The 19,808-nt window shown below is 37.0% G+C and overlaps 1 protein-coding gene across 4 annotated transcripts; it reads right to left on the reverse strand.

Moving 5' to 3' along the window:
* Positions 1-2,974: 2,974 nt before the first annotated feature.
* LOC140935504 (uncharacterized) lies at positions 2,975-16,884 on the reverse strand. 4 transcript variants are annotated; one of them, XM_073385056.1, is made up of 11 exons: positions 16,669-16,884; positions 16,076-16,550; positions 13,624-13,701; positions 11,924-12,039; positions 11,347-11,445; positions 10,530-10,577; positions 9,762-9,820; positions 9,557-9,625; positions 7,134-7,233; positions 5,877-6,000; positions 2,975-4,706 (listed from the first exon to the last, which is right to left on the reverse strand). In XM_073385056.1, exons 1-11 carry the CDS (start codon positions 16,798-16,800, stop codon positions 4,483-4,485), a joined length of 1,524 nt encoding a protein of 507 aa, XP_073241157.1. In that variant the 5' UTR covers positions 16,801-16,884; the 3' UTR covers positions 2,975-4,482. The 4 variants fall into 4 exon arrangements, with proteins under 4 accessions (XP_073241157.1, XP_073241158.1, XP_073241159.1 ...); XM_073385057.1 differs by lacking the exon at positions 13,624-13,701; XM_073385058.1 differs by lacking the exon at positions 11,347-11,445.
* Positions 16,885-19,808: the final 2,924 nt, after the last annotated feature.

Raw genomic sequence — 19,808 nt, forward strand, 5'->3', positions numbered from 1 at the left:
TACATTTTTAAAAAATTAAAAAGTTTCTTTTTTTTAAGACGTTAGTGTAGTGTGTCATAGTTTTTTTTAGGTAAACCAGCCGTTTTTAAGCAAGATACCTATTCAGTGATTACGATTTGAAGAACGCTACAAAAAAGAGCCGTTTCAGTAAAACAGGTCATGGACAGGTGTCAATTACAGCGTGTTTCTCTCCTCGCCCTAGCCTCCTCTAACTCGAGCTCCTTGTGTAAATTTACTGCTGGTTTTTCTCGAGGAAGCAGCGGTTCAAGCCTTCCTTTGTGGAAACTAAACGCTGTTTTTGGCCGATTTTCTTCCAGGCGTTTGAATGCTGAGGCCGATATCAACTTTTTGGGATTTCGAATTCCAAATTTCAATTCCTTTGGTAATATTTCGTCCTTGATTATTGGCCGTGGAGATAAAGGGCCCAACTTGTGTGATTTTATTTCAGTTTGTCGGTTCAAGCGGCTTGGTATAATCTCTATATATTCGGGATTTAGCTTTTGGTTTAGCGATGATTCCAGAAGGGCTAACAGTATTTTTCCCTCGTTGCCTTCTTCCCGGCCATTTCTCTCCTGTGGACAAATGTCTTGCTCACTACATTTTTCTGTCCTTGTAGAACCGTTTTTCTTTTCCTCTTGAACCTTCAATTCCGACTGTAAAATTGAACCATCGATTTCTGCGCCTGGGTCTTTTTCCAGCTCGAAGCATGTACCCTTGACTTCAAAGTCTGGTGGCTTGACAACAACGCTTTTCGTTGGCGTCCACATCGTCGAAGAAACAGTTTTGCGTCCTTTTCTTTTCAGCGTGGGCATTTCTTTGGTCTGTACGCCTTTGACTAACAGGCAGGTGGAAACACATGATTGGGTATCATTTATAGTTTGGTTTTCCCATTTCAGAGACATTTGCTTGCTACTTAAAAACACACCAACCTCGTTAGTAAAGCAATACCCTTGGAAACCACTGACAATGTTGCTAGCAACAAATCTTCCAGACATCCTGCAGTGAATTGTTTCTTCTGTTAGCTCTACAGTCCTGGTGTTTTGTTTTGTATTACAAAATAACTTTTTTGAGCCTCCTTCCCCCGAAAATCTCAACAAAAAATTATAGTAAGGATACTTATAGCAATCCAATATTTGGCTTGAATTTCTTTCACAGTTAAGTTATCCAGGTTACGAAAAATGTAGTTCAAATCCTCGAGGAAACGTTCCAAAAAAGATTCGTAACCTCTTTCGTAATGGTGCTATTAGAAAAAAAGAATTACCTCGCAAAGCCTCTATATAGTTGGTTTTGAAACATTTTAGTTTCAAAATCTGACAGTTGAATTTCCGCTGTTAATTATGGTTAACAAATTAGGATTTCCAGTGCGAGTAACAATGCAATGATACTCGAGAATTAAATAATCATAGTGTGACAGGTGTTTTTCACACTTAAAAAACATCGCTCCCAGGTTTCTCTCTTCTTATGTCATTTCATGAAACTCAAGGGGTGCTTATCAGCACAAACCACCCGGGTGGAAATCTCGTGCATAAACATGAAACTTTGACTACGAGTAGTCCCCATTTTTCCTCAGGAACAGTAGAACGAGCGAAACGCGAGCGCGCGTGAAAATCACCTCACGCGAGAAAGCCTCTCTCTCCACCGCCTCTCGCCTTTCTCGCGTGGGGTGATTTTCACGCGCGCTTGCGTTTCGCTCGCTCTACTATCCCTGAGGAAAAATGGAGACTATTCGTATGGGAGGACGCCCTACTGCAAAGTATAAAATCAGCTGAATAGGCTAAAAAATAAGAAACAAATTGCATCGCCTCCAATCACAGCCCATATTTTCTGAAGCTTTCCAATTGGAAAACCGGAAATGGCGCGAACCATTTGATTTTCCAACCGGAATTTCCGGTTGTCCCATGTAAATGCAAGTTCTCAAGCTCTCCCAGCCCCCACCGCGGTCAAACCTCAGAGACGGTTTTCATTAAAATTCCTTGGGATTTCATAAAATGTGAGCTATCTCTTTTCGTTCCGTAGCCTCTTTTCGTTGAAAGCTCTAGACGCCTATGTTTGGCAACTGTTTTCTACAATTTTCAAAAGGCTAAGTAAATCAACAGCGTATTGGTGAACATTTTAAGAGTTTTTAAAATGAAAACCTTGGCTCTGAAGTATACTTTGCTTAGCCTCTGCAAATTTCTCTCGTTTGACGGCGTTCAACCTAGAAACCATATACGAGAAATAGGTAGCACTAAGCCAATAATATGATAAAAGAACACTGCTGATATTTTTTCCCTATTGTTCCTCAGCCAGGCTGTTGCAGCCAACTAATCCGGCTTAGACTGCAAAACAGTCCGTATTTTTGCGAATTCAACTACGCGCTAGCAGTCAAACAAAAGGTCAGAGGCTGAAAACAGAGAGCGAGACTGGGGAGAGACGTCTAAAAGACTCATTCGCCACTCTTTACCGATTTCTTTACTGATTTTGAGAAAAACAAACGACTGTTTTGCAGTCTAAATCCGGCTCTACTTTCTGCAACAACTTTTCTCCACCTGCAGCAATCTGATATGTTGCAATACAGGTTTGATTCTTTCTAAGTGGTAAAACGTGCAACTTTTGCAGCACTGTTGCAAAACGAGTTGCACGTTTTTGTCGTGATCTTCAGTGTTTGGTACATTTTGACTACCTTGTGGAAACGTATTCGGCCACTCCCAAGTTCCCTTTGCCGAAAGCTCACCAAGCTGATCTGTAGGTTCCTGCAAGCTACGTCAAGGGGAACAGATTCAGTACCTCCAGAACGAAACAACAAAACGGAAAAGCAAAAGCTGGTTAAAACACACACACAACGCGGCTTGCACGCAAGCCTTGTCAATGTCAGAATCGAGAAAGGAACAGCTGCCGAAACGTGCAGCCCCAGAACGTCAACTTAATTCAGGTTCCTTCTCGGTTTCTTAAAATTGCGAATGCCCACTGACCTCATAAAATTTTACGATGACACTGTTTGTAAATACATTTTTAATACTTGTTCTCTTCTCCCTCTACGATACACTGCTCAGGAGTAATATTCCAGAGACTTTTTGCATCCGTAAACAACAAGCCATTTGGCCCGTCAAAAATATTTTAGTTACTAAACTCACATTGATGTTGTCCTGTCACAGGCAGCCCAAGCTCGGTGCATAAATTACCGACAACTGTAACTCTAACAACTGTATTGAATTTCTTATACAAAGTCTTTAAATCGTTTGTAATATGCAAAACAGTATCGAAACTCGCGGTAATTTACGCACCAAGCTTGGGGCGCCTATGTCCCTGTCAGAACAATTTTGTCACCTAGAAAGCTACTTTAATTTTTCAAATAGCTTCATGGACCGAATTCAAATGTTATTAAGCGATTAATATACAAAACCCATTAAAATTAGTGACACAACCTGTACTACACTTGTAAAAAGGACCGTTTTAAAATAGTTGGGTAACTCTGCTTTGGTTCAACGCCATCCCTAGCGCGTTTGTACAGTCTATTTACATGATTTTTCCTATTACTTGATGTCGCCTTCAAGTAACGAAACTGTAACTTCCTAATGTACTACTACTAATCCTAAACACGTTTCTAAACAAAAGGTACCATTTATTAGCTAGAAATACACCGCACTTGAAAAATATACTGTGAACTCTCTGAAGAACCTGTTTAAAGACCCTGTTCTCGGCGAGAAATCTGATAGGTTTAGGCCACCTTGGAGCGATACTCCTTTTGGCTATCAATGCAACAATTCGAACTCAATTAGAATCTATAATTTTTCTTAACTTATACGTATAAATACATGTATTATAATTTAAGCATTCGATATTGAAAATTGAGCCCTTGTGAGTACGACAGAGCTCCAAGGCCGTACTCTGTTGTCAGCCACCTTATCTATTAAGAAAACCAAGTCTGATATATTATTATTATTGCGGTAAATACGTTACAAAATGTATGACGGGGTTTGAAGGAAATTTGTACATGTTAAGAGAAAATACAAGGAGACAGGATATGATTTGTGGCGGCGAATTTTATACATATTCTTGAACTTCGTGTTAAGTCTTTGGGTCCTTCATTTTCTCATAACCTGACACAACTCGTTTATAAAATACAAAATATTTTTTAACTACAAATAATTATTATCCCTACTAAAATACCCTTTGTCATAATTCTATTGTAATTAATATTGGTAATAATTTCAAGAGGAACTAGAGAATTCTACTGGCAGATGATTTATAATAGCTAAAGCCCTGAGTCATCTTTCAAAGTCGACATAAATCGAGTTTGACCCTTCTAGTTATGGTAATAAAATTGTACTAATATTCTAATGCAAATTTGAGGGTGTAGTACCCAAGTTTTTTGTCTACTCACTATCAGAGCTGATAGATAACAAATACCTCAGCAAATTAAAAATACTGAATGCACATTACAATACTAATACATTTTTACTACTAACTAGAGTGTGGTATTAGAAACACTGCGAAAGTCTTTCAAGCTGCAGATGCAACCAACTGGCTCTCATTTGTTCTGTGTTCCATGGCAACTGTCTCCATGGAGATGATATTCTTGGTTTGATTTTCTGCGGCCATGTTCTTGGTTGGCATGGATGGCATCAACTGATCAACTGGATCAAACATGTTATTGGCTGGAAAGGGCTCAATGAACTCGTCAGAATCCAGGTCATCCACAACTGACAACAAAACTCTGGAGCGAACTGAAACCAGATACATGAAAAATAGTTAACCAAAGTAAAAAATAACACTCTAGAAACTTAGATAGGTCAATAATATTGTAACTCGACTTTCAATAACCCTGGTTTTAACTGGATACAAGATATTGAGTGCACTTGGGAAAATAATAACAAACATTGGTGCATGTAATGCTATCTTCAGTCTCCAGCATAACAGCTGATAATATGTGTGCCTACACGAGGGGGGTGAATAGGGTAATGGAAATCTGCCAATCCATTATGATTTATTAACCAAATCCGCCCTTCCATTTTCGCCCTGAATCCAAAATCCGGGCAAAAAAATTTTAATTACACCTGAAGTCCAAAATCCAGGCCCAAAAAGTAGATGAATCTTGAATCCGATCCAGGATCCAGAAATCCATTAAAATCTCACTTTGAATCCAAAATCCGGGCAAAAATATTTTCAAAATTTTCCGCTGATCCATTCACCTGTTCACCCCCCTCCTACACATGGCAAGGAGGGCAAATGAGGAAGCCCAACAACTACATACATTAACCCTTTAAGCCCCAATATCCACATACAAATACTCCAAACTGACCTCCATACATTTCTTTAAAGAATGAGTGGAGAGAATTTTATAAAAGATCAATGCATTCTCACTTTGGTGATCATTTTATCAATTCTTATAACCATATAACTTGACAGTGTATGGATATCGTTAGGAGAAAATTGATGTTGGTCACCATAGGGATTTAAAGGGTTAACAAACTGCTGAGGGATACTGGTCTGGAAAATATTAGAGACCTAGAAAGTTTTATGAGTGATCAAGACTTATGGGGTCAGTTTTCATCCCGTCATCTTATAAGTGTTGACAGGAAGTTTATAAGAAGTAAGTACGTCAACTTCAAAGTTTGAAATTTTATGGTTCCAGTTACATGATTATTGTCGAAAGGGTGCATAGAAAACAGGCCCCAAGTAACTCGACCTAATTTCAAATCCTTTCTCAATTTGTTCAAGAAAACTTGGAAGAACAATCTGCCATTCTCAGAAGTCACCTATGAATTTTCTAACAATAAGAACCTCTTTGATAATTCATTTCTCACTAAGTGAATGAGTTTGCACTGCCTTATGATCAATTGCTGCTGCATTATAGTGTTTACATTTCGTTCTAATAATGAAGGGATTTTTCTTACCTGAGGGTGTGCTGTAATCAACTGCGCCTTTACTTGATGAGGCACTTAACGATGGAAGATTAATGCCTGTACTTGAAAGAGGGCTCCAACTGCCCAGGAACACAGCAAAGCAAAGCACCACAACCTGTACCACAAAAACGTACCATTAACAGCAGGAATAATATCAATTAGATCTTTTAAATGTAGCTATACCGGTACAACAAGTAAACACATGCTTGTTGAATTTCCTAGTAAAACAGATCCAAGTTCAGTGCTCAAAAATAATAATGGCCAGTTAACGGACAATGTATGGCACGAGTGGCGATTTTACTGTCCAAAAATTTCCCTCGTCGGTCATGTTGACAGGTCACACAGAGGAACAAACAGCCAACTTTGTACAATACAATTACCTCCACAAATACAAAATCACAAAAGGATAAGTTGACTTTTTTCCAAATATTTTGACTGGTCAGAAACAAGACTTGACCGAGCAAAAATTTATTTGGCCGGTCATCATGTCTGGCTACCGTCCGAAAATTATTTTGAGCCCTGAAATTCAAAATAAAAATTCAAACTTGGCTCTGAGGCTTTAAGGAATAGAATAAAAAAATAAACCATTCATCCCCTCACCTCGAGAGATTTTTTTTTCCTTTACTCTCCCTAGACTCAAGTTCAAGTATTAATTTTATTTAATATACATGTACAAAAACTGGTCTACTGTACTGGCCTAAAAACAGACAGTGGTTTTTTTATAATATTCAACCAAGAGAGTAAAGTGTGTATTAACAGTATTATTATATGGCTACAACAGTATGCGTGCTCTGATTGGCTGTTGTCTTGTAACGATTGGGCATTATTTTCTTGAATGACCTAGCATTACTAGCTACATGTAGGTGTCCAAGGCTATACAATCTGTGTTTCACTTGATAGTGGATATCCGTATAGACAGCCATGTTATGGTCAATAAGAATGTAATGACCTCACTCTCAGTTAATAAGTAGTATATACCTTACGATAAGTGCAAAAAAGGAAACTTTAGAGCAGAGTCAGCAGAAAAGATGCTTGAGTATGTTTTGACTACTTTGATAGTGGATATCCGTATAGACAGCCATGTTATGGTCAATAAGAATGTAATGACCTCACTCTCAGTTAATAAGTAGTATATACCTTACGATAAGTGAAAAAAAGGAAACTTTAGAGCAGAGTCAGCAGAAAAGATGCTTGAGTATGTTTTGACTATAAAGGTTATTGAATGTAATTGAAGATGATATTTCTCACCATTAAGCAGGTGCTTGTTTGTGTTGATCTTGCTGTAACTGCACGAGGAACTTTGGCTGCTATAAGTGATTGAAGTTTTTGAAGTTGACTTATAAGGGAACTAAAGGAACATAAAAGAGAGAAAAAGAAATAACAGTGCTGACAATAATTTTGTAGACTACGAGTAGTCCCCCATTTTTCCTCAAGGATAGTAGAGCGAGCGAAACGCGAGCGTGCGTGAAAATCACCCCACGCGAGAAAAGGCGACACGCAGCGGGGAGAGAGAAAAATGAGGGACTACAGACAAAGCCCAAGCTTTTGACCCTTCACGGCCGACTGATTTTGGAGTGTGAAGTTCGTATCCCTTTCCAAATCAATTAAGTGCATCCAATGGGATCCCTTCCCTTATTGAGCTGTCATTGCTCTTGTCATCGGTAAACTGCGAGGGATGTTTATTGCAAGCAAAAGAAAACCCAGATACTGATTTTCTTCACAGCTCTTTCACGTGAAGAACGTGATAGTGTAGGCAACACACGACTTTTACTCATGCCAAAATGCTGCTTATTCCAATGAATTTTTTTTCTCTGACGGGTAGATTATGCTCTGGAGGAAAACGTTTTGACTGAGCAAATGTGATTTTTGCCGCTTATTTCATACTGAGAGGTCGTGACACGCATATTAATTTTCTGCGGTTATTGTCTATGGTCGGCATGATTTGCCCTCTGATGCAAGAGCTTTTTTTTTTTTACCTCTTTTGAAAAGTAAAGCTCTTCAATGCGGCTAAATAAGGGTTTTGGGTTGTTTAATTTCTCCAGCGATTGCCTCCTGGATCTGAATAATTTTAAACGATTTTCTTTTTGGCCGTGAATGTGACGGTTTCCTGCAATGTTTTTTCACGCTGGGCCGAGCTCGTTAGCGTTTTTAGAAGGACGGATAGTGATATCCAAATCTCGAAGAACGGATTGCAGCTTAAACTAAAACTACATTAACTATGGAGAATTGCGATGTGACTCAGTCATGACTCCTCAGGAATTTTAACTGCCGCTTGTTTTTCTGGAGAAAATGTGAGTCTTTGGACTGGAGCACGTAGTTCCTCCCTTGGTGATAACTTTTGAATTAGCTTAACAGCCTTACGACTGTTCTATTATTCCCAATTTGAGATCACGCAAGACCATGGTTTTGGTTCTCCACGCGAACCTCATCAGTTGCCGGGTTAGCTTTCTGCTTAGTTTCTTCAACAAGAGCAACTCTAGTTATTTGTTCTGTAAATTGTAATTATGTCGAGTGTTGATAGCGGCTGGCGCATTTTTGACAGATGCTGACAGATTTCCATGGAAGGGCCAATCAGAGTTTTGCGTTGTGAGAGCAACGCATTAGTTCAAAAGCTTGGGCTTTGTCTGTAGTCCCTCATTTTTCTCTCTCCCCGCCGCGTGTCGCCTTTTCTCGCGTGGGGTGATTTTCACGCACGCTCGCGTTTCGCCCGCTCTACTATCCTTGAGGAAAAATGGGGGACTACTCGTAGTCTAATAATTTTGCTCACTTAAAACATGTCACCTTTCAGATCTTTATTTTGAAACAAAATTAATTAGGTCAAAAATTAGCATAACGTGTTACTCAAATTTTCATGTCTCAAATACATGCACTTATTTAAGGATGTGACAAAGAATAATATTATAGAATTATTGTTTAACTACAATAATTTATTGTTACTTTCCATATTAAACTAGCAGAATTAACATTTTGATTTTGATTATAACAGGGCCATGGCACTTTGTTACTTTTTTGTCTTTGTACTTTTTTTGTGGGTGCAGCTAATGCGAGTAAATATGGTCATGCTTTCAGATTTTTCTTTAATCTCTCCCAATTCATGACTAAATTTACTTTCAAACACTGCCTTTCCTTCACGTTGTTGTTCAAATTGAAAAAATTGCATGGAAAGTTTTCTTGTTCATCTTACAAAGCTTTCTTCATCTTTCACATCATTGAAACAGGCAGCCATTTGGTTTTCAAAGCATGTGTTTTCACATGCATAAATTAGATTTCAGTAGATGGAAACTAGAGCCCAGTAATTCCGTAACAAAGAGGGCTACTTCATTTCGCCGGATAGAAAGACGAATACATGGACGTTTTTGAGATTCATCAAAATAGAGAGTCTTTCACTCCAATGCAAAGTTTATCTGTTAATGTTTTTAACTCATAATGTTTTTGAAATCAACTCAGGGATGTTAAGTGCTAGAATATATGTCTGAACAAATTGCAATATTAGTCGGACATTTACAAAATTTTGTCCAATGTCTGACAGTAAATTCCAGCACCAAATAATATAATCATTTCAAGGATATCAACATTCAAGTATCTCACACCATTTCTTACAAAGGAAAAATCATGATACAATAATAAAAATTGATAGAGAACTGAGTATAAGCTTCAGCCCCAGAACCTACCGATTTGTAGTTTCCAAAGTATCCACCTTTTTGCGAAGATCTAAATTTTCACTTGCACAATTTTCTACTCTGAAAGATAAAGAAAAAACATAATTTTCATGTTAAAACTGAAAAAAGACATGCTGTATACCTGACACAACCGTGGATGCAAATTAAGTGTACATGTACAAAATCAAAATAACAAGAATGACTATTTCAAGTTTACCTCTTTTCCAGTGTTTCCATGTATTCTTTCTTTTTACGTCTACTTTCTTGAGCAGAAATCTGAGTAGAGTAGAGAATTCAAGTTACATTATTTTAAAAAAATAGATGCAGAATATCAGGGTTCTTAGATGCTAAAACTTAATTGTGACCTTCTTTAAGCGGCAGACAGTAGACGACAAAGACAACACTACCACAAAAAAAACAACATGTGCAGGACTGTGTCACCAATACCTTGATTTCACATCGTACAAAGGAAACAAGCAGAAGACAATAATTTTCCTTTTTTTGTCTCTCTCTCTCTCTTTTTTTTGGCTGGTATATTTGACAAATATAGCTGCAGGGTGGAATAATAGCATGTGGACAAAATAAAAATTTGTGACAAGAGAATGGTGGACAGGTCTTCAGATTTCTCATTATAGATGTCAATGATGAATATAAATGTAAATCAAACTTGTATTTCTAGCTTCTTGTAATGTAGTAAGTTAACCCAAGCTCTCATAAAAGGACAAATCCTATAAGCAACACCCAAGGGTTTTGGCTTACAGGGAGTTAGACTTAACAACAATATTATTATTGGATCTAAAAGAGTAATGGCAAATTACCCATCACGGTACAAAATCTGTGGCCTTCGTAGACAACAAAACGTCACTTGACAGAGAGAATCCTCATGCGTGCCTTCAGGGAACTGCCAATAATGTAATGGATAAAATAGTCTGTTTCACTATCTACCAAAGATTTATACAGTGACTATAGAGCTTTAACATCATACCTTGTTCTTTATCTTTCGTCTAACTTTTTTCAGGGCTCTTTCTTCAACCTACCATAAAACAAAACTCTCATCAAAAAGAAATAAATACCATTTACTTGCCAAACCAAATACACCAAGAGTATTTTTTATGTCCACTGAAAATGATACAATTTGAAGTCAGAAGTCCAAGGACTCTCATCATATATAATAATAAGTACCAGTCCAGAATCAGTGAGTTCCAATCTAAAAACCATTGATTTAATTAGATTGTTTAATTGCAAGGAAAAGCTTTAGTTTATTAGTCCAGAAATTCTAACTTCTAGACCTATGACTGTTATAGTATTGCTCCTTTGACTTAAGGTATGTTTGAATACAGATTTCATGTCATGAGATGATCTTTTTAAGAACGTCTTCAGTTCCCTTAATCAATCTTTGCATGATTCTGATTCAACACAATGCCATAAAACTTTTGCAACTTTGAGGAATTTTATGTGTCAGGGACGCAGTGATAACAAAATCACTGCATGCTAGAATATTATAACTTATATACTCTTTTCTACTCTTTAAGCTTTTTAATTGCTTTTGACTTTTGCAAAATGTAAGTATTCTTAGTTTTTATCATGTACTTTTTGCTTAATAAAGGACCTCATAAAGACCTTCATACACAGATGGATTCCATGATCAACACTTTATGATTTTTTCTTTCCTTTTTTGTCATTGTGACCCAGTTCAACAACCAGCCACTATTTAGTAATTTCATACAATTAAGATAGAAAAAAGAGACTCAATAAAGGATACAATTATTTTACCAAAAGACTTACATCTTAAGTGTGCATACCTTAGTTAAAGGCAAACCAGTTGGTACAGGTAAACCTTCTGCTATAAGAGTTCTTCTTTCTTCTTCAGTTAAATAAAATGGCTGTTTTTCTTGGTGATGCTGTAGGTGAAAAAAAAAAGTAATGAATTACTAAAAAGCATCACCAACAACAACAAATCATTTATTGCCTTGATTTTACTTAATTAAAATTTCTCTGTATGCAGTTAGCCAGCAACCATTTAGGTGAAGCAGGTAGTACTTGCAAGCAAAATAAATGACAAGAGTAAAATGTTATATATTTATCAATCTTACTCTGGGACAGATTCTGACAAAATTAATCAAGACCACACAAAAGAAGGATAAGGTATGCATCAGTGAAGATAACTTGTTTATTACCTGCAAAGGCTTTAATGGGGGCAGTTATATATTCCATACTAATCAAGGGAAGTGATGATTAAAGAAAAAAAGTACAAACGATAAAATTAATGATCTGAGATTTGCAGAGGGTTGCATCTCTCATACAATGTAAACAGGACACTTTCTACCAAGTAACTATTCCTTTGGGGAGTTCACTTGACTGAGGTTCTATTGCTTTTACCTGTATTACAGGTGGAGTTGTTTCTCTCACACTTGATACGGACATATCATTGTCTTCTAAAATGTGTGGTGGTGTGTTAGATGAGGATGGAGGGGAATGGGAAGCAGAGTCATAACCTGGAAGAGAAGATAAATAATAAATTATAGTGTAATAATAACCAACACTTTTTCATTTTTTTTTTTTCATTATTACTACAGGTACATGTATATTTTCCATCTTTTTCACAATGCAACAGGCCAACACCAATCTCATGCTAGAGTGAGTAAAGGAAAAAAAATCAATCTGAAATTCAGGGTCAATTCACTAAAAAGAATGTACTCCTATAGCCAACATCTTATTTGTCCGAAAAGAAAAGCACTGAAAAGAAAGGAGGAAAATGCAAAATCTATCATGACCACCATTGTAGTACTTTTATCCTGTAAACCATGTGATTAAGTTTTATTCAATGATTCGATATATGTAAATAATAATTCATCTCAACATCAGGGCTCAGTTGTTCACAAGCTGGATAGCGCTATCAACCAGATAAATCATTATCCAGTGGATAGCACAACAATGGTTTCATTTATAGTTATCTACTGGATAGCCATCTATCTGGTGGATATCACTATCGATCCAGGACTGCACACTGTATTTGAATAAATCCCTAAAAGTGCTACATTGTGAAATGTAAAGCACAGAGGAATAAGACAGCTGACGTCTCGTCCTTCAAAACAAGGACATCAAACTGTTCAGAGAACAAAGAAGAAAATGAATGTGTCCCAAAAATATAAACACAAGTTTTACCGGAGCTTATTATTTCATGGCTTACATGTAAAAGATTCAAAATGATGTGATTAAATCCTTGTTTTGCAGTGATGTAACAAGAAACTACTATTTAATATTTGCCTACATAAAAATCTCATGGGAAGAACCATGTGTCTTCATTGCAAGTGGGTGTTTATTACAAGGAAGCGGCACATTAACAAGTACTTTTTCATTATTTCATAAACCTGAGTATTTTAACACATTAAAGAAACAGGAAGTGGTTTCAGGTTTAGTAAAGTGAAGAAAACCTGATAGTTCATAGAATATTTAGGATTTAAATAGTTTTAAAAAAAAAGAAAAAGAAAAATTGACCTGACATAAAAAATTAACTACAACATTTTTATGCATCTCACTCTGTAAGCTCTAGGAAAAAGGGTTGATCATAAGGTCTTAGTAGAGAATTCAAACAAATTCATTAACAACAGCCAAAAAAAGGTTTAGGTTTATCTAGTCACATAGTAAATTACATGGTAAGTTACAAGATAATGACATTTATTTTTATAAAAATTAACAGAAAAAGTTATAAGCACTACACAGCAAGAGGCTACGTCACAGTTGATTTAGTCTATTTTCTGCTATCCACCAAAACAAAATTCTGTTAATAACAAATCCACAGTCACAACCAAAGATACAGCAGTAGCTGCCATACAGGTGTACACTGGAAATCACACAATTTTTATTTGTGCAAACTGAGCAAAGGAGATACAACCTATAGTCTGTTTTGTCTATCACTTTTCACTCTTTTGGTTGTACTTCTTTCCAAAGTTCTTTTAAAGTTCAGCCAATTTTACAATTTACACTTGCTGTTGGTAAGTGTAAAAATTGTGTCAAATTGTGTGACCTAGCCTCTTTATGGAGTTATGTTTTAAGGTTTAGCTTTTAAGAATGCTTACTGTAAGTTCTACATGCTCTGATTGTAGCGTATTCTGATTGGATAGGCAGCGTGGGATAAAAATACCCATCACCAGAAGCTGAATAAAGAAAAGGAGGGGGAAAAAGTCATAAGTGGACAATTTGCACAACAGGGTTAAGCCTTTATAACAATGCAACATTGCATGATGGAGTGTCTTTGCATGGAACATTCATGTTGGAAATACTAAAAACTTGCACTAATAATGCCATTGGAGACCATTAGATTCTTAGATGATGACAAATACAAGAACGGGATTTCCTCAATGCTAAGTAGTGCTCGCGTGTGAGCCAGCGTCATTTAGGCAAGAAAATCTAATAGCCATTATCATTCTACCACAGGGAATGTTGTAGTGGCAATAACAAGTTATCAAAATGGTGAAAATTTTATCATTTAGCTATCCGGAGAGGGCTTAACGTCCTTAAATCGAAAAAAGTGTACCAACTTTTGCTGTGAAGCGAAGTACAATGAAGCTTCAGGGTGAAGCTTCCTCGTCCTTGAATCTAAAGCTCTCTCTTATACTACCATAGTTAGGAACCCACAAAAGACAATAAAAAGTATAAACATTTAGGCTGTCTTTAGGTAAATGCAATCAGATGAACACATACTGTTGCATGCAAATTGACCAGGTTCTATTTAAGTTAAGTAAATAACTGACAATAATAATATTTAAATCTAATGACAACCATTTATCAAGACATCTTTTAAAATCTTATTCACATTTCACAACAGGGATGACCAGTCAGATGGTTATGACCCAGATGAGGACAAAGTCTTTCCAAAAATAACTGATCATGAGGTGGTCAATGTTATAAATTCATCAAGGGCTACTTAGTGAATTAAGCTTCACTAATGTTGTCACCAAGGGCTAAGGGCTGGTGATTTTCCACACAAAATTTTCATAAGTATTTATGAATTTCTTACCCTATTAAGACTCCAAGAGCTCTCTTTCAGCATTCACTTTCTTTCACTCTCTTTCAATCCGAGTTGAAATAAAGTTTACTACTAATACTACAACTGATGAACGCTTCACCCAATCAAAACTATACATGTATTTTTTTTTTACAAATCCAGCCTAACCGTACTACTGCTCTGATTTGCTTTAGCAAGACAGCGATGTTAAGAATTTACAGCAGTAACCCCATAGGCACCCTTAAAATACACATTTCCAAGCATTTCATTGGTTTTTAGAGTTACCATTTGAACATGAAAAATGTGCTAAAAACATCAGTGACCAACTTGTGTGTTGTGTGTACACTGTTAACAATTATAAAAATTAATAGTTCTTATAAACACGTCCACGGCCTGTAGTACAACTTACAAGAAAACTTAACTATTTAAAAAGTTTACAAATACATGTACAAATTATCCAGGACAAAATTCTCCGACAAAATTCAGAAGAAGAAAACATTATTTAAAATGATTCAAAAATTATAGTTTATATATAAACATAAAGTTTCTCACATTTTTGTCAAACAGCGAAGTATACACAGCTGATTCAATATTAAGAATTCAGCTCAACATTCAAAAAGGACACATGATGTTCAAACTATTCGATCTTGCATAAATTTCAAGGAGAAACGAACAAGAAGAAAGCAAAACCTTGGAAACGAAAAATATATAGAATTGTCTAGATTTAAACACACTTTTCCCGAAACATTTCAACAACTGTCTTCTCATTGTATAGAAAAGAAAACCGGTCAAGGCATCACAATTAAAATAACTCAAAGTTTTCAGCACTGTTACGCTAAAATCATCATGTTAGAGTGAATACTCCTTCATTTTTAAGTTTCGCAACTCTTTCGGTCGGCGGCGAAATTGTTCCCATGGAATTTTAGTCAACCGTCAAAAATTCCTCGCAAACAACCTGGATTAAAGAAATTGTGACTAGCTTTTAATGGCGTAGCCACCAAAAAATATAATCCCAACAAAGACAACTTGTTTTCGTGTATAAAAACAGGATGCTCTAGATAGCGGAATTCTTAATACGGAAAATTGATACTTTCTTTTCCTGCCAGGAGTGCACGGTACAAAGATCAATTCTCTAAGAGTAAGAAGAAGAAGCTTTGATGAAACTTTACCTGTTGAATCACTCATGTCTCAGAAATTTATTCCCAGGGATGTTTATCCGTTTCGGTAAGCTTGCATATAGCAGGAAATCGACAAAGGTTTGCTTTCTTGTTATTTCGTTGGTACATTTCGTTCGATTTCCGGAAACGATACCCATTCAATCGACTGTCGTAGAAAGTCACACAAACAATGGTAGTTCTGGCCATGTGAAACAAAGAGATGTGTATTTACCAACACCGGATAAAAATTTAATGCCTTCCTCATGTCTTGTTGTTTATATGGTGATCATAAGCTGCTTAGACGGAAAAGAGAAATAAATGAAACTCTGAAACCTCAGAAGAGAGGAAAACAATGTCGTGACCTACCGGATTCGCTGTCGAGTCGGTCGGAGCCGTTCTCGGAATGTGGTGATTCCGGCGAACTTTTGGGTCCATCGGTCTGCTCAAACAGCTGTAAATCAGGCGGTTCTAGTCGATGGTTCATCGACGGAGAAAAACTTTCGTGAGGTTCAAGTAGAACGTCTTTGCTAAATAAATTTGGCTTTACGTCGGCTTCTAATGAATGTGTGGACTCTGGAGAAAGGGGTTTGTAATCTGGTGTAGAGTCAGATGGCGTTGAGCAATACAGAGACTCATTGGAGCATTCCTCAGGAAAACTTGGCATTGTGTCCATACTAAGGCCATTCAGACTCAGATAGTGTGATTTCCCCAGTGATGTGTACGGTAAACTACTTGAAGTGTACTCCGGCAAACTGTTGTAGCTCAAGGTTTCAGCACAGGTAGGAACTTCGTCGAAAAAACCTGAGAGCCAGTCAACAGGAACGTCTTCATTGGCTTGGTGCTACGTTAAAGAGCAGACAAATCCTCAGCTAGTGAACAGAAATATCATCCACGGCATGGCAAGAGTTGTAACGTGAAAGAGTTTTACTACGCTATGCAATGAATGAAACTTTACTAACCATAGAATGAAAGGTTGTATCGTGAAAGTCTTCAGACATCATGTTGTCGAACAAGCCAGATTCTGGGGAAAATGGCTCGCCAAATCCCGGCTCCTTCTTAACTATACTTAAATCTAAAGAGGAATGCTCCATGTCCCGGGAGAAAATGAGAGGGGAAGAAATAAATTGACGGACTAAAGCCCCGACGAGGTCATAGAATTTTTGTGACCGTCTTTGTTCGCCGTCGAAAGACATACCTCCTAACCAGAAATAATTAGTCTTTTCAACCAATCATAGTCGGGCTGTTGACACAATGAAACCCATATTTGGAAACCCAAAATTTTATTATCATAATTAATCTCGCATAATTAACGTCTCACAGGTGATTTCTTGAACTAGCTGGTATGCCTTGAAACTCGCCTGTGGAAAGAAACGCTTTTGATTGGTCCTACAAGTCTGTAAATATTAATTATTTAGCAATTGCTCTTTTGATAGATTAGCTAGACAAAAAACATTGTTTAAATGAAGGGTTCGTAACTACGAGACCTTTCGTAGTAGACACAGAAAACGATTTAATTCGTTTCCACCTTTGCGAAATCATGGCGGTTAAACGAAATCTTAGCAAGTTTTAAATTCATTTATTTTCATCTTTCTTTAACGCAAGAAAAAAAATCCTTTCCAATTAAATTACAGCTATCGCTGAGCGATATTCTTGCCATGAAACGAATTTCATTTATCCTAATTATCTCCCATCGATTCTGAGCTCTCCCCTTTCAATATTACTAAGTAATATTGCTTATTTTTTCCAAACTTACGGTGGAGATCATTTAAAGAGCAAGTGGCCAATGGACAAATTGCAGAGACCGTTGTTTTAAAGAAACTAACCTTCGAACTTAAAAACAGACCAGTTTCGCCAGTAATGATGAAATCGAATGGACACCTTTTAATTACCAGGAAGACGTTTGTTATCTTGAAAAAGAGTAACGCCTGCCGTAATATCGCCGATTTAAAAAAAAATGAATGAATCGTACAGCTCCTTCTGTTTGCTATACGGAAAAACTTTTCCGTCTGGAAGGCATGTGAATTGTTGAAACAGGCATTATATTCACTACAGCTGAAAAAATTAATGTTGAATTTCATTCTGATTCTAACAGCGTTAAAGCGCGTTTTGTAAAGATAAATTTTGATCAGTTTGCGTCCTTACTGACTCCTAAGACAGATGAATGTCTTACTCAGGTAAACAAGTGCCTCCGATGTTTGAGCAAAATTTACACACGAATCAGCCGAACAAAATAAAAAAATTTATTCCGGAAACTGATTTGAAGTCCCCTCTCCTTAGTATAGTCAACAATTATTTTCCAAAGCGGAGGTAAAAGGAGTCAAAGTTGAATTTAAGGAGGTGAAAAAGCGCGGCTCTAGCACGGAAATAAAATATGAGTCGCTAGCGCCGGGAGTTCGTTGGCTAGGCAACGCTAAACTAAGAGAGATAATCCTTAGAGTTTGAGTAGGCAGTACTATAGCTTTAAGTCCTCGCTTTCTGTAAAGATTCATGGAGTGATTTAAAGCGGGGTGCCGACGAGACGAGGGAAGACGGTTTTGACGGTCAGTTAAGAATCTAAGGCACTCGGGGAGAGGAAGGCCTCTTTTGAACGCCTTGAATTCTCTTCCCACGCACGCTATTCCCTCGCCTCGTTCTCTTCGCTCTTTGTAAATTTTTTAATCGATCGTTGGACGCCAATTCATACTATCTTCCTAATGTCCCTTGTTTAATAGGAAACATTTTCTTGGTTTCCTAAATCTCTATTTAATTGGAAATAAAGTCCTTACAGAAGTTTTAGCACCTTCGGAATCTTCACGAGAGATTATTATTTGCTTCTATCTTATCGTTCAATGCTTTTGTCCTTCTGCATCAGAAGGTTGCGATTCAATTGTGCTTCAAACCCTTTAATTTTACTTATTATAAACAGTTGCGATGGTAAAAACTTTTTATCAGCAACAGATTAACCATTATTTTAGAATTTAGCTTTAAGTCAGGTAATCATACTATTTTGCATAATCTTCATTATATATGACTATCACCCAAGAAACTATGAATCGTTCAACACCCTTCTCAAAAAAATCGAGACTTAGTAACACTAAAAGTGCGAAAAACTGTGCTTAATTAATACAGAGGGAAACTCGTAAAATTTAGACATCAAGTCGAATTCGTGTATTATCTCGAAGTCTCCAAAGATTTCTGGATAAAATCAAAAGTTTTCAGGACTCTCAATTTTCCATGCATCGTTCGTCGCCCTCTACTTTACATGATTTGTAAGTCTGGCATCAAAAGTGCTACAGGCTTTTTATGGAAGCTGGACGACGCAAAACAGACCAGAAGAACAAAAGCGTCTTGGACCAGAGACAAGCGAAGAAATAACCGCAATCTCAATCACAAAATAAACATGTACAAAAAACTTTTCGGTCTTTGCTCAATGCGAAATAAATAGACAGTCTGCCACAAGAATAACTGAGGCTACCAGATGCCAATGGTTTCTAATCTCTCGGTTCTTTTCAACGGTATCCATATGTTCTGATTTCCTGTCTGACTAAAATCGGATTAAAGCGGTTATTAGACAAACTTCAAGTTGGTTTATTCAACATTGGTTAGGCCTCTGGTAAATCATTACTCATGAAAATTGGATGTGTATGGGTGTGTGTTGTTAGACTCTTAGCACATCAAGGCCATGACTAATTATCACATGAAGTAAGATTTTGGTGGTGTAGACAAGACAATTAGATTATTGGCTGTGCGGCTGAAGGATCTAAACCACGCATTTTAAATATCTTTTCTCTCAAATCTGGTTTGTGATTTGTACAATCAAAACTCCTTCATCACACGCCATGTTTAACCCCCGCGCTGTCAGGTCAAGATGTTTTGTCTGAAGTTACGTAAACACACGCATGGGATCCCGCGGCCAAGTGCGTCATAAGAAAGATTCGTCCATAGTTACATACACAAACATGGCCCACTCTCATCATCTCTGTGTTTATTTTGCGGCACAACACACAGCGTTACTGGTTTTCAATTACTGGGGCAACAATCAAATACGAAGTTAAAAAAATTAGTTTGCCTAGTAATTTAGTAAAAATCTATGGGCGAGTGACCATTAAAAGAAAACAAA

Source organism: Porites lutea, chromosome 4 (assembly GCF_958299795.1).
Source record: "Porites lutea chromosome 4, jaPorLute2.1, whole genome shotgun sequence".
Classification (NCBI taxonomy): Eukaryota; Metazoa; Cnidaria; class Anthozoa; order Scleractinia; family Poritidae; genus Porites; species Porites lutea.